General features: G+C 39.2%; 1 protein-coding gene across 1 annotated transcript in view; it reads right to left on the bottom strand.

Moving 5' to 3' along the window:
* The window catches only part of DNAH8 (dynein axonemal heavy chain 8), a 329,745-nt gene that overhangs the window by 167,928 nt on the left and 146,094 nt on the right, over nt 1-15,723 (bottom strand). The window contains exons 42-47 of the mRNA XM_060162780.1: nt 12,655-12,827; nt 10,646-10,824; nt 5,349-5,536; nt 2,349-2,435; nt 2,151-2,258; nt 814-948 (exon numbers count right to left, since the gene is read on the bottom strand). Of these exons, the coding sequence (XP_060018763.1) occupies nt 814-948; nt 2,151-2,258; nt 2,349-2,435; nt 5,349-5,536; nt 10,646-10,824; nt 12,655-12,827 (870 nt within the window). The remainder of the gene's footprint in view (nt 1-813; nt 949-2,150; nt 2,259-2,348; nt 2,436-5,348; nt 5,537-10,645; nt 10,825-12,654; nt 12,828-15,723) is intronic.

Genomic DNA, 15,723 nt, shown 5'->3' with positions numbered 1-15,723 from the left:
CAAGACAATACCCCTGGATAGGTTTTGTGATAGTCATGAACTACACAGATGTTAGTTGTTAGTTTTGTAACTAGAATGCGAGCTCCTAAGATCCATTTCTCTCTCAACCTTGTACTCCTAGGGCATGGACATGACATGTAGCATACAGAAGCCCCTGAATAAAAGCCACATGAACCTGTCCGTCAACCAGTTTAAAACAACCTGGCTGTAATTGTGACAAGCATGAAATCGGTTAAATAATTACTATAATCTCTACAGCAAACTTTTAAGGCATATTTGGAAAACAGAAGTGGTGTTGGTGTTTTGGGAGAGACATAGCTAAGCTAGTCACATACAGAGAAAGCAAAAAAAAGCTTTCATGGTTCCCTATGAATGCAGATTTTCATATTTAGAATCTGTGTAACATTATGAATAATGGACTGACATTTGGAAGCTGGAGCCCACTGATGAAGCCTGTTTCATGGCACACAACTGATAAAAGGATGTATTTGCAGCCCATGTGGGTCATACAAAGCCATGGCGTTTTTTGTGGGGGAGGGGGGTTGCCTTCCTCTGAAAGCTCAGCTCAGTGGTAACTTCCCTGCAATTTTTTTTTTTTTTTCTGCGCCCACACAGCATGCGGCATCTTAGTTCCCCAACCAGGGACTGAACCTGTGCCCCCTGCAGTGGAAGCGTGGAGGCCTAACCACTGGACCGCCAGGGAAGTCCCACTTCCCTGCAGTTTTTAATGTTAACAGCTTCATATGAGCCAACCCCCACTTGTCAGCCAGGTCGAAATCCTGAAAGAGATATTAATTCAGAGAAGAAAGATACCAATTTAGAAAGGTTCATATCTCTTAGTCCTCTCATGACGGTGCTTAATTCACTCTCTTCTGGTCTGGCTCTTTTTTGAGATCCAAGTGTCCTCAGTACAGATAGAATATTTCTCAACCCAAAGTCATAATGAACCTAAGATGAGAAAAGAAAGAAAAAAGATTATTCAACTGAAAAATTCTAAATGTAGCCTCACTATGTATTACATGTAGATATTCTGATACTTATACACCATAGTTTTGGAGTGGCTGAGTGGCAAAGTTTTATTAGCTCAATTCTCCCGCCTTTCCTTTGACTGAAAAATGATCACTCCTCTGGAAAGATCAAGCTGTGTGATACAGTGTTCACACCTTAAGTATCTTTTGAGAACAATACAGTCTGATAGTCTGAGTGGCAACCATTTAAAATGCATGACCAACAGGTTACATACTATGTGATTCCCTTTATGTAATATTCTTGAAATAACAAAATTATAGAGATGTAGAAAAGATTAGGGCTACAAGGGGCTATACGGATTTGGGAGAGAGGTGAGTGTGGCTATAAAGGGGTAGCAGGAGGGAACCTTGTGGTGATAAACAGTTGTGTATGTTGGCTGTGGTGGTGGTTACATGAATCTACACGTTTGCATAGGACTACACACACACAAACACACACACACACATGAGCGCATGAAAAATTGGTGAAGTCTTAGTAATTTCTGTTTATTGTACCAATGTCGATCTTCTGGTTTTGTTACTGTACTATAGTTATAAGATGTCAACACTGCGAGAAGCAGAGTGAAGAGTGCACAGGACCTCTTGTACACTTCTTTGCAACTTCCTGTGAATCTGTAGCTATTTCAAATTAAGGAAGTTTTAAAAATACGTAATTAGGGGGCTTCCCTGGTGGCGCAGTGGTTGAGAATCCGCCTGCCAATGCAGGGGACATGGGTTCGAGCCCTGGTCCGGGAAGATCCCACATGCCGCAGAGCAACTAAGCCCGTGCACCACAACTATTGAAGCCCGCGCACCCTAGAGCCCGCGCTCCACAACAGGAGAAGCCACCGCAATGAGAAGCCTGTGCACCACAACGAAAAGTACCCCTTGCTCGCCACAACTAGAGAAAGCCGGTGCACAGCAACAAAGGCCCAATGCAGCCAAAAATAAAATAAATAAATAAATATTTTTTAAAAATAAAATAAAATAAAAATACATAATTAATAGGTCAAATTAATTATAAATATACTTTAGAAAAGAGTCAAGGAATTTTTTAACTCCCTAATTAGCATGTATCAAGGTAAAATTGCAAAGTTAAAAAACAAGTTTTCTGCTAGGAGGAAAATAGATATACAAAGTTACCTGTTTAGTAAGTTGCTCTTCACAGAGTTTGTAAAGTACATAAAACTTTTGAGCCAAGATAACATTTTCAAGAAAACCACAGCTTGCAAGTTTAACTCGCATAATGATCTGAAAATTAATACAGTAAGATTTTTCAACTTTAGTGAAAAACAGGTAAAGAACATAAACTGTATTATGCTTTTAAATCCTGATGCATACCTGTCTATCAGGAACCATCATAGCAACAGTTCTAAATTGAATTTTTAAGTTCTCTGGTAGTTCCTGGCGCCCAGCATATCCAGGGTTCTAAAAATTAAAATTATTTAATTTTAACTGTTGATATAATTTTCATTTCATGAATACAAATACATTTCAAATCCCTACGTCAGATTCTAAGAGGGTATTGAAAAACATTAGATTCATAAAATGTCCCTATTTTCACAAAAATGTGTACTGGACCATCCATATTTATTAATGTCACATCACTCCCTCTTACATATTTCCATTTTCGTTATACTAATAAAGTCACACACGTGCACACACACACACACCACTCTGTGTAGCAAAAATTAAGTATCTGTGTATCTATTTATTAAGAAAATAGAAAAGGAAATAGAAAAGAAAACTGAATAAATACTGGGGTAATTATGATCTAAACTATGTTATCGAAAGAGAAGGAAAATTCATCAGTTTACTTAGGTAATTTTTACTTCATCTCTTCAATTATCCTTTGCAGTGAGAATTAGAGAGTTCTGTGGCTGACAAAGTACCATTTAAAAAAACAAAACAAAACATGGGGATGAAGGGAAATAAAGACAGGAATGTTGAGAAAAACATTGAAAAGGACAAAAGTAGAGGTGGAAAGGAAGCTAATAAGTAGCAAAAGTCTGAGGACAGGTCAGAACCAAAAGTCCCAAGGGAAAAGTTAGAGGGTTCAAAGGCAAGTAAGGCAAAGAGGAGGCAGTCATTTTAGGAAAGTGCATGAAGAAACCTTCAGTCCCTGAGCATTTACTGGACACTGTCAATAGGCCAGATAACTTGCTAGGTGCTGGGAATACAAACATTACTGGCTGCCTCTCAATACTCCTTTTTTTCATCCTTAGGCACAGAACCCCAGTTGCAAGCTGTGTGCATCACCACCCAGGTTTAAAACCACATTTCCCAGCCTGCCTTGCAGCTGGTGTGATTAAATTCTACACCGTGAGTCACAAAGGGACACAGTGTATGAAACATCCTTGACGGAGGTTTGAAGGCCGTTGATTCAATCAATTGGCTCCAACAGAGATGCTTCTGTAGCATCTTGGGTTATAAGGTGGCCTTGAAGATGGAAACCATGATGGTGTTGAAACACTGAAGGATCTTAAGAGAATACATCCTTAGATGTTAAGCCACTATTTTTCATGTCTCAGTTATTCACAGCCTAATGCAATTATCTAATTGATATTTCCAATACTATTCTTAATCCAAAGGGAACATTAAGATTCTTTTAAATTCTTCTGAGCCACAGCATCACACTGAATAAACTTCTTCATCTAATTTCCTGAGTTATAACTGATCACGTCAGGATTATTAATATTTACTCCCAACTGCTTAACTGGTTGTTTGCTTACATTAAAGCTTATCAGAAAATTTTCTGATTTTTCTTCCTATAATTTATCTTTATCCACTCAGGACACTTAAAACTCAGAGTACTTGAATTATCTTGCGACTTAGAGACTTAACAGAATAGAGATCATTTAAAAGCATCAGTAAAACCAGTTCAACATTAACTTCACTTCTCCAATTTATAAACACCTCTATTTATTCATGCCTTTGGTTTTCTGTCTTTACAACATTGTATCACAAAGCTCTGCCCTCAATCACACGGTAACTGAATTTGTTACAATACTTTGGTATAGGACCTTGTTGAATTATTTTGGAAATTTTAAAGCATTTCCATCATCCTTTATTAAGTGTCAGAGAAAAGCCAAGTGTAGAGGTTAAGTAGTCAGGTTTTGATGTTAGACAGACAATAACATCTTTCTCTAGCTGTGTGACTTGAGCAAGTTCTTTTAATTTCCCTGAGCCTCGGGTGTCTTGGTTATAAAATATCTGTCACACAAAATACTACGGGACTATACCTCACTGACCCTTCAAAGTTAGGTGTGGCCAAGTGAATTGTTTTAACCCATGGTTGTGACCTGTGTCACTTCTGGACAGAAATCCTAAGAACCAGAGCATAATTCTTCTTGTTCTCTTTTTCCTTTGCTATAACAACCAGTAACGATTGAGACAGTACCAGAGTAAGGACATGTAAAGCATCCCCTGCCCTCTCCACCCGATACCATCAACCCGAAGTGGACATAGGGCATGAGAGAATAATACATCCTTGAGGTTTTAAACCACTAAAATTTGGGAGATTGTTATTGTAGCTTCCCCCCTGTCTGATACAATATATAAAATATTTAGCCCATCCCCTTACACAAAATTAGTGCTCAATAAAGAGTAGCTATCTTTATTTTTAACATATCACTATTTTATCTTCTGTCTGGATTATTTTTACTACTCAAAAAAAAAAATCATATAACAGGGACTATACTCTGACCCCTGGATTGTCAGTCATTTACCCACTAATACATGCTTACTTTTATTTGAGTCTGTAACAATTAAACCAATAAATTGCATTTAAAACCTATGTTCTTCAATCCCTTTTAAAATCGCATCAAAAAGTATAAAATACTTAGGAATAAACCTGACCAAGGAGGTGAAAAGAATGAAATAATGCCGTTTGCAGCAACATGGATGGGCCTAGAGATTATCATACTAAGTGAAGTAAATCAGACAGAGAAAGACAAATATCATATGATATCACTTATATGTGGAATCTAAAATATGATACAAATGAACTTATTTACAAAACAAAATCAGACTCACACAGACATAGAAAATAAATTTATGTTTACCAAAGGGGCAAGGGGGTGGGGGAGGGATAAATTAGGAGTTTGGGATTAGAGATACAAACTACTATATATAAAATAGATAAAAACAAGGTCTCAGTATATCACAGGGAACTATATTCAATATCTTATAATAAGCTATAATGGAAAAGAATATGAAAAAGAATATATACATATATAAAACTGAATCACTTTGCTGTACACCAGAAAGTAATACAACATTGTAAATCAACTATACTACTTCAATAAAAAATTTAAAAATATATAAAACCTATGTTCTCACCATTGTTAAGAAGATTCCAAATTCTGGATTTAAATCAACACAATCACCATCAGAAAAAATGAACTGTTTTTTCCTCTCTTTTCTTGCTGTCAAAACAATGTAAATTTGTTGGGCTGCCACTGATAATACAGGCAATTCAATTCTGTTAAACTCATCAAAACAGCCCCAAGAACCTGACTGTGCAAGACCTGGTATGAAAAACAGTTTATCTGGTGAGTTTTACTTTGTAATATATCTTCTTGACGGCAATCATTTCTCCAAAGCACTCTCAAACAATTTTATATTGAAATACAATCTATGTAAATTTCATACCTGGCTGTTTACAAAGACTTAGTTAATTCCAGTGATATACAAAGGTTTAATTATTTGTACATCATCACCAAAACAATGAAAATAGTACACTGCCAAAATGAAAGTATAGACACATCATTACACCAGGGATGCTGAAGGGTGACAAAAATTTGATTCAGTCTTGATGTGCCACCTCCAGTGGGGATGGGGGTGAAGCAGCCATAATATTGGAGGAAATTAACAAAATAACGGATGCCCCGTCTGGGTCAGATCACTCTGTTCCTTTCTTGTTGCAATGAGAGAAGTGCCAGGAAACTAGGTGAGACAGTGAATGGTCAAAAGGATGTTTATTTACTTCTTACAAAACCCAGCAGGAAGGAAGACCTGGATATTGGGAACATTGCTCCTGTCTATTCTCTAAGGATGAAAACCTTCATTAATTTCAACTGCATGAAATGCTCTTCTTTCTTTTATTATTGCTTCCCCCCACCTACCCCCCACACACTTTTTCTTCTCTCTCCTTTGGGAATTTCCATTATGTGGATATTGGAACTTATATATCTATCCCTATGGCCCTTAAATTTTTCTTTCAAACTTTCCATTTCTTTTTGCAATATATTCTCTTGGCTAGATATTCCAACTCAAGAGAGGTTTTTTGTTTTTTTCTCAGTTTTTATTTTCAATTTCTGATTATTCCAATTGTTATTCTTTTCATAGCAACTTATTTTTTCTTTAATTGGTTGTATGTGGTAAATTCTTGAATCTCTCTGAAGCCATTAATCTTAGTTACTTTTGCATTTTCTTTGGTTTCCTCTATTAATCAGTTAAGTGGTCAGTAGGTCTCCTTGCTGTTTGTGAGTGCCTCCTTAATGCCTTCAAATATTGTATGATACTTGGTTATCTCTTCATATGTGTGTATTTCCTCATTCCAAATGCAAATTCCTGTTTGCAGGATGCATGGCTGCCTCTGGCGATTTGGGGGAAGGGAGGAGAGAGGCAGGAGAGCTTACCCTCTGGGTCTGGAGCATGAGGTCTGACCTGGTGCAGTGCTTGCCTCTCTGGCACAAGCCTCCACCCGGCACTGATCTTTGTCAGGACTCCCACTTCAGACCTTTTACATGGAGGAAAACTACTGGAGATAGCCACTTCCTTTTCTTTTTCTCTGCTTTCTGCTATAGTTTTGGCATTCTAGGATTTACCTGGTGCTCTAGTCTGCTTCTCTCAACCATCTTCAACCCTTAAGCCAGGAGTGATCCACAGAAGAACTTTCTCTTTGATTAAAAAGTGGTTCTTTGGGTTTAATTTTTTTTAAAGGTCAGGCAATTATAATGAATAATGTAATGAATACCCACGTACCCACCTATCAAATCTTAACAATTCTACTTCAGATTTCATCCTAAAGAATAAAATATTAGAACCACGGTTCAAGTCCATGTATGTCTCTCTTGGATCCACACTCCCTCCTTCTCCAGAGGTAACTTCTATCCTGAATTTGATGTCAATGGTTCCTATGCATGTTTTTAAACTACTGCTCTTATGCATGTATTCACAAACGCTACGTACTTTGCTCGTTCAAAATTTGTTGTGTGTGTATCTATTTTTCTATATATCTATAAAATACTGTACATATACAGTATAAATACATACAGTATATAATCAAATTAATACATTTGATTTATTTGCGGTTCTCTGAAGCAGTGCTGCCAACTTACACACACAGAAGAAGTACCAAGGGTTAGTTTCTACACACCCTTACCAACAGTGGTTTGTCAGACTTGTCGATTCTTACCAACTGGCAAGAGTGAGAATGCTATCCCATTATTGTTTTGCATTTCTTAATGATTTGAAGAAAATCTTTCTTTCTTTTTCTTTCTTTTTTTTTTTTTTTTGGGTCACGCCATGTGACATGAGGGATCTTAGTTCCCCAACCAGGGATTGAATTGACCCCCTGCCCCCTGCAATGCAAGCGCAGAGCCTTAACCACTGGACCGCCAGGGAAGTCCGAAGAAAATCTTTCTTAATGCTGGATATTAATCTTTTGTCAGCTATACAGGTTAAAATATCTTCCCTCAGTCTGTAGCTTATTTTTTTCTCCTTCTTAGAGATGTATCACAAAAGACTGTAAAATTATATATATATATGTATACACACACACACACGCACAACTGACCCTTGAACAACACAGGGGTTAGGGGCATGGACATTCCACACAGTCAAAAATCGATACATAACTTTGCAGTCAGCCCTCCCATATCCACAGTTCAACATCTAGGTATTCAACCAACCTGATATCGTGTAGTACTGTAGTATGTATTTAGTTTTAAAAAATCTGTGTAGGGCTTCCCTGGTGGTACAGTGGTTAAGAATCCGCCTGCCAATGCAGGGCACGCGGGTTCGAGCCCTGGTCCAGGAAAATCCCACATGCCGCAGACTAAGCCCGTGTGCCACAACTACTCACCCCGAGGGCCACAACTACTGACCCCGAGGGCCGCAACTACTGAAGCCCGCATGCCTAGAGCCCGTGCTCCACAAGAGAAGCCACCCTATGAGAAGCCCACACACCGCAAGGAAAAGTAGCCTCTGCTCGCTGCAACTAGAGAAAAGCCCGTGCACAGCAACAAAGACTCAGTGCAGCCAAAAAGTCAATAAATTAATTTTAAAAAAATTTGTGTATAAGTGGACCTGCTCAGTTCAAATCTGAACTGTACAATGTATATATATCCAACAGGCAGGTAATTAAAGATAAGAGCTGGATGAGCAATCCCATGGTATCTATTACAGGGATATTCTCTTACCCTGTTTAAGTGTATTAATCTTTTCTCTGTAGTTTGTAATTTTTGTATAAAAAGTCCCTTTCTACTCTGAGAACAAAGATATTTGCCTTTATTACCTTCTAAAAGCCATATATGTTTTGCCTACCACATTTAAGCCTTTAATCCCCAGAACTGATTTTTATACAGTTATAGGGATCCAATTTTTATATATGTAGGGATCCAATTTCCCTTGTTAAATATTAATCATCTACTGTACCAGAAAGACTTATTTCAAAGTCTATCTCTTCATCACTGGTTTTCAATACCACCTTTTCCATATGTCAAGTGTCCCTGGCCTATTTCTGCATTCTCTACCATATTCCACTGGTCTATTTATCAACCCCTACACAAATACCACACTCTCTTAATTATGTGCTAAACGATATCTTTCTGAAATTTTCATTTTCTTTTTTTGTGCATGCTTAATTAAAATTTATTTTGTGTGTTGACTTCATATGCAAGTGAACTTGCTAAATTCTACTTTCTATAGTTTTGTTGAATTTTCTTTACTGTCTACCGTATCATTGGTAAATAACTATATTTTATATTTATTTCTTTCCAGTCTTTGTATTTTTGTTGTCGCTATTGTTGTTGTTCCTTACTGCAACTGGGCAGGATACAGAATACAGTGATAAGTAGAACTAATAGTAATGGAAATCCTCATCTTATATCTCCTCTCAAAGAAAATGCTTTCAAATTTTCAATAGTATGATGTTTGCTGGGGATGCCCTTTATCAAGTGAGCTATGTGGATGGATATCTGGGAGAAGAATCTAAGGAATAGCAATCATATGGAGGAGGGAGTGTACTTCAGGATGTTTGGGAAGCATCACAAAGGTCAAAGTGGCTGTAGTAGAGAGAGTGAGGGGACAGTATCAGGAGATGAGGTCAGAAGGTCACAGCAATGCAATGGGGAAGGAGCAGGTGTGACTGTATAAAACAATACAGGACCATCGTAAGGATTTCGGCTCTTATTCTAAGTGAGGCCAGTGCCCAGCTTTCAGCAGAAGAGTGTCATGATCTGACTTACAGTTGGAAGGAACCAGTTCTGAGATTAGAATGGAGAGCACAAGGGTAAACTCAGGGAGACCAATTAGGAGGCTTATTGGAGTAGTACTGGTGAGAGATGATGATTGGCATGAACTAGGATGATAGCAGTGGGGATAATAGAAGGTGGCTGGTGTTGGCTGTATTTTGAAGGTAGAGCTAATAGTGTTTGCTGACAGTTGGATGTGAGTATGAGAGAAAGAGAGCTGTAAAGGATAAGTCAAAGATTTGTGTGTAAGTATCTAGAAGAATGGAGTGGGTGTTTAGTGTGTCAGGAAAGGCTGAGGAAGAAGTAGATACAGGGAGGGAAGACCGGGAGTTTGGTTTTGGATACAGTGAATCTGGACCTGTTAAGATATTTAAGTGGTGATGTCAAGGAGTAGATATCAGTTGTATTATGTGAATCCAGAGTTTCAAGGGTAAGTCTGAGCTAAAGATGTAAATTTGATCATTTAGAGAGTATTTAAAGTTTGGGTCTGCATGCGGTCACCAAAAGAAGACCACAGAGCACTGAGTTCTAAGACTGAAGTGCTCTCTCATCTTTTTTCTTTGTCCATCTGAAACCACCTGCTATCTATCTTTCCAGATAGTCTCAAAATTTCCCATCTGCTTGTGCCCCCCCCTTCTTGTTTTCTAGCATTACCATCCTTTTTAAAAATCTTTCAGGAATTCCCTGGTGGTCCAGTGGTTAGGATTCCATGCTCTCACTGCAGAGGGCCCGGGTTCGATCCCTAGTAGGGGAACTAAAATCCCATAAGCCACACAGCATGGCCAAAAATAAGTAGATAAATAAATAATAAAAATCTTTCATTTCAATGGGATTTAATGCAGGAAGGGAAATCACATGTGTAATCAGTTTGCTATCCTGATCTTATCTCCTCCACCATTGTTTCAGGCAGTAATAAATTGATTCCATTTTCATCATCTAATACACATTCAACTCATGGACTGTAATGCCAGCAATAGTACTGAACAATATTAAATTGATGATATCCAGCCATCCTGACCCAGAAAAATGGCAATAACATATGCATCAACCTATATTAATTTTGGTCATGTGGGATACTATCATTTTAGACTTCTATCAGAAAATAACATTTAACTGCAATAAAAGTAAATTCACCAAAAATAAGTGTTTGACACTTGCCTTTGAAAATCCTTCCTAGCCCCCTGAAATCCATTTGATCTGAGCAGTTAAACACGACCACATATTTTCCCAAGCATCTTCCCATGTCTTTCGTAGTTTCTGTTTTGCCAGTGCCCGCAGGTCCTGCTGGAGCCCCTCCCATGTTCATTCCCAAAGCTTGTGCCAAAGTGATATAGCATCTGCGAAAGTGAATGAGATAAAGCATTGTGAATATGGGATAACACATGTTACAGTAAAGCACAAGCAAAAGTCCAGTGCGATTGGAATGAGCCTGTTGGTTTTAGAATTTGAGCAGCCCACATAAGAGACAGGCAACCAAACAAGGCTGGAGTATCTGATATTCATTAGAAGTAATACAGTGTTCGCAAAAACGCTCAACTCTGACGTAAAAAACCTGTAGGCCTTCCTTCCATTGTGGTCACGATAAATCCCAAGTCAGAGAACCAAATAAGCAGCAGTGTACTGGCGGATGTTTAACAATGGGCTCTCCAGGAACACAAATAAATCTGATTTTTTTTTCTGGCCACGCCACATGGCATGTGGGATTCTAGTTCCCTGACCAGGGATCGAACCCGTGCCCTCTGCAGTGGAAGCGTGGAGTCCTACCACTGGACCGCCAGGGAATTCCCTAAATCTGATTTTTATGTCTGCTGATTTCTGTGGCATAACTACTTCCACCATGGCTGATAACAAGCTACCAATGTGATAGCACAAAACTGGGGAGAGATGCATGACGTTGGCTCTTGCATGCTGGTACAAGCCAGCTCCAGCACACCATTGCAAGTAAATCATTTTACTATGAAATGTTTCGCTCATTTAGACACATGTAAAGAACAATATAATGAATCTCCTGGTATCCCTAATCCAGCTTCAGTTATATTTACTTCAGGTCTAAGCAAACTTAGTAAAGCTTCGTAAGACGTGAAGCTTTATATGTAAACATCGATTGAAGGGAAAACACCCTGAAAATTTTATGCTGCAATGGGACTGGGTATATAAAGGGAGGCTGGATGAGTCTAGAGGAGGTTGAAGATATAATTTGGCTGTATCATAATTTTACCTGGAGGCAGCCCTGTTTAAAGTAACAGCAGAATTCATTGTTCTATGACCCAATTTAAGTCAATTCTACAAACGTGTGTTGTCTTCTATGCACAGCATGTGGAACCAGGTAATTGCGGGACATATAAAGATGAAAAAAACCCAGCTCTTGTCTAGTGTCCTATATTGGAAAGAATGGTGAGGAGATCTGCCGTTGACTGATTATTCAGACCTGGCCAAGAAACATCACTTTAGGTAGTAATTTCCACATTTGAAAAACCAGGAGACTAAACTAGACCACCTCCAAGGTCCTTTCCTTCTTTGCAATTCTAATGACCCCCTTTATGGTTCTAGAGACATTTGTCCATCTTGCAATCTAAACTTCATTACTAAATTACTCATAGTCAACATTCAAGCGCCCTTTTAGTCTTTTATCTTTTTCTATTTCATAAAAATGTAATGTATATGTGCATTTAACTAACAATGATGGTTGTTTCATTGTTAGACTTTGATGAGCTAGCACGGACCCCACACGACAGCAATGCTTTTGTTAACATTTCAAATGCAATTTTTTAAAATTAATTTATTTATTTATGGTTGCCTTGGCTCTTCGTTGCTGTGTGCAGGCTTTCTCTAGTCGCGGCGAGCTGGGGCTATTCTTCATTGTGGTGCGCGGGCTTCTTATTGCGGTGGCTTCTCTTGTTGCACAGCACGGGCTCTACGCGAGTGGGCTTCAGTAGTTGTGGCTCGCGGGCTCTAGAGTGCAGGCTCAGTAGTTGTGGTGCACAGGCTTAACTGCTCCGTGGCATGTGGGATCTTTCCGGACCAAGGCTCAAACCCATGTCCCCTGCATTGGCAGGCAGATTCTTAACCACTGCACTACCAGGGAAGTCCCTCAAATGCAATTTTAAAACAATTTTAAGCACATGACTTAATTACAAAAATGGAATAATAAAAATGGAGTTTCCTACCTATCTGTTAATGGAGTGATAACAAGACGATCAGTGCATCCCAGAAATTCATTCTGGTAAATAAAATCAACATCTGTAATAGACACCACTGTTTGATCCAAATCTTCCTTGAAGTAAAATCTACTCTGTTTTAGCCATTCAAAATCAGTAACTGATTTGATGTGCATTTTTACCTTAAAAACATGAAATACAAAGAGATTAGTACTGCATTGCAGTAGCATAAAACACAAGCATATGGGCAGTTTTTATTCACTCATTCACGAATTGATTCTCATTCATTTAACATATATTTACTGAGGCCCTCCTTGGGCCTGACACTGTGATGGGTGAACAAAGACAGACATGGTTCCTGCCTTCTGGAGCTGACAGAAGAGCACAAAAGACAATCAGATAAACAAGTAGTTGCAATAAAGTAGGAAAAGAAACTCAGGGTAATGAAATTATGTAGCAAGAAGACCTCACCTAGTGTAGAAGGTCTGAGGGGGATACTTGGAGAAAGAAACATCTAAACTAAACCCTGCAATAATAGTAGGAATTAGCCAGGGAAATAAAACAGAAGGGGTGATGGAGGTGTGGGAGGGCAAAACATTCTAGATGAAGACCCAGCATGTTCAAGAAACTGAAAGAAGTTCAGTACAGCTGAGGCATCCAGGACTCTGGAGAAAGAGTGAGAGCTGAGGTTTCACAGGGCAGAGGAAAGAGGTTGGGCATTGTTCTCATGGCAATGGGAAGCCATGAGAAATGGGAAGGGATTAAGCAGAGAAATGCATGGTCATATATGCACACATGACTTCTTGCACCAGCACTGTGGCCAAACCAATCAATCTGCCCAGTCATCAGCTTATACCCATGGGGCAAGAGGTACTGGGCTCCTACCACCAGGGATGCAAGAGATAGAAGCCAGGTGAGCACGTTTAGGAACAATATCTCACCGCCACCACATTCTACAGTGCTCATGACTTTGCATCAGCAAACCTGGAGAAACCCCAGTCCTGCCCACTCAGGGGAACCAACACAGGAAGTAGCAAGTGGTCCCCTTCACTGCTCCACAACCCAGGGCCCACTTCCAGGTCATTCGACACTAAAAAACGGACTCTGGCAACTGTACAATGCTCAGTTCTCCATCTAATCAAGTCTTCATGCTATTTACCATCTTGCATTTTGTTGTTTCATTGTTTATGATCTTGCTTCCCCCTCCAGTTAAGAACTCCTATCTTCCCTCTTGAAATGCAATTTGTATTCATCATCTTAAAAGAGCTGCTTTCAGGTAACATAGTCCAGTACCACCCCCAGGGACTCTGTTCTCTAACACAGGACCTTCAGCCATGGAGATGCGGTCAGCTAGCTACTTTCAACAATCCAATAAGATGGTAAAGAGGGGGTGGAGGAGGAAAAAGTAAAGAAGAATAGCTAATATTTACTGAGTTCTTACTGTAAGTCAGTCTATTCTAAGCATTAGACATGGGAAGATAAAATGCATATATGCTGGCCATGAGATCTCATTTTACTTGGAATGCAAACTGACCATGAGTTCAGTAGCAATTAAGAAAAAAAAAAAAACAGTTTCACAGTCTTAACTGTGTGTATATTTTCTTTTAAAAAATCCATTCTGTACAGAAAGTAAAGATGTGCTGAGCATTTTGATTTTAAAAAGAAATTTCTTCCATGAGACGTCAGCTTTAAGAGCCAGTGAGAGATGTATAGATATCCTCAATAGTAGATTCATAGCAGGTATAGTAATGGATTCCATATGAACGTTTCTTGAAGTGGACTTCAAGGAAAGCCAAAGTATAATGGTAATTGCAATTCAGTGAAAGCAAATCTGTAGAAGGCCAAAGCAATATGGTCTAAGTATGCGGCTTTTTGATGGTTAGCTTGAACCAGAGAAATCCAAGAACACTGTTTCTGGAACTTTAATACACATAGGAATCACCTGGAAATCGTACTGAAATGCAGATTATGGTTCAGTAGGTCTGGTGGGGAGGCTGAAGATTCTGCTTTTCTAACAAGCTCCTAGGTGAGGCCCAATGCAGCTGACTGTCATACAACACTTTGAGAAAGAAGGATCTAGATTACAGGGGAATAGACAGACTACATGTCCTTCAATCTTCAATAAATACAACTTATCTGATCAGAACTTTTGATACAAATTTGAAACAGATAGCCTGGGATCATAGTCTCTAAAAAAGCACCCCAAGCTGCATGAATTATGTGTCTCTGATGAAGAAAAAAGAGGCCTAAAAGATAGATAAAATCAAATAGAATAAGTCAGTGGTAGTTAAAGACAAAACTAGTCAAATGGTACAATATCAAAGCCACCTGGGGCCCCTACACCATAATAGATAACTACTGCTCAAGACCACTGGTTAGGGTTCTATTTCCAAAGGGAATTCAAATATCATCCCTCTTACTCCCACCCTGCAGAACTTTGCCCAAAGCAAGCCCATGATGCCCTGTTGGACACTATCAGTTGAACAGCCGTGAGAGTTCCCTGAAGCTTGGTTCTATTCAATCTGGACTTCTTTCACAGTTGGCTCATCTGTTGGAAGAGGTAATCTAGAAGACATGACCGCAGGCTGACCCAAGAGCTGGATGGACACAGGCAATTGGAGGATCCTCATCCCCTTCCCTGTCCTTGGAACGGGCATTCTGCCCACTGTTCCCACAGTGGGGCTGTTTTCAAGGATGCAGCCTTGAGAGAGCAATGTGTTGTTGAGACCATCTGGATGGTATATGTGACAGTTAAGGCCTCTATATAAACTTAGAAACTACTTTGGCAGACAAATGCAGAGATCTGCTCTGCTCGTGGCTGCCCAAGACAAGCCTCATGAGTAAACTTCCTGGCTTATTAAAACTTCCACCTACCAACCTGGAGTAACATGCCTCTCTCTTCAGGCTCTCCTTGCCCTCTCTGTACAGAGGCCGAGTTATGAACTAACATTATCATAACTCATGACCAAGCCCACCTAAATTATATCACATCCCTGGTTATTGGTTTAATGAAACAATTAGTTCAAATCACATCAGTTGATTCCAGACTTTCAGAATGCCAAAGGTGAATATACACAT

This window comes from Lagenorhynchus albirostris, chromosome 10, assembly GCF_949774975.1.
Source record: "Lagenorhynchus albirostris chromosome 10, mLagAlb1.1, whole genome shotgun sequence".
In the NCBI taxonomy this organism is placed as follows: Eukaryota; Metazoa; Chordata; class Mammalia; order Artiodactyla; family Delphinidae; genus Lagenorhynchus; species Lagenorhynchus albirostris.
The sequence above is the reverse complement of the archived record's forward strand: the minus strand, read 5'-3'. Positions and strand labels throughout refer to the sequence as shown.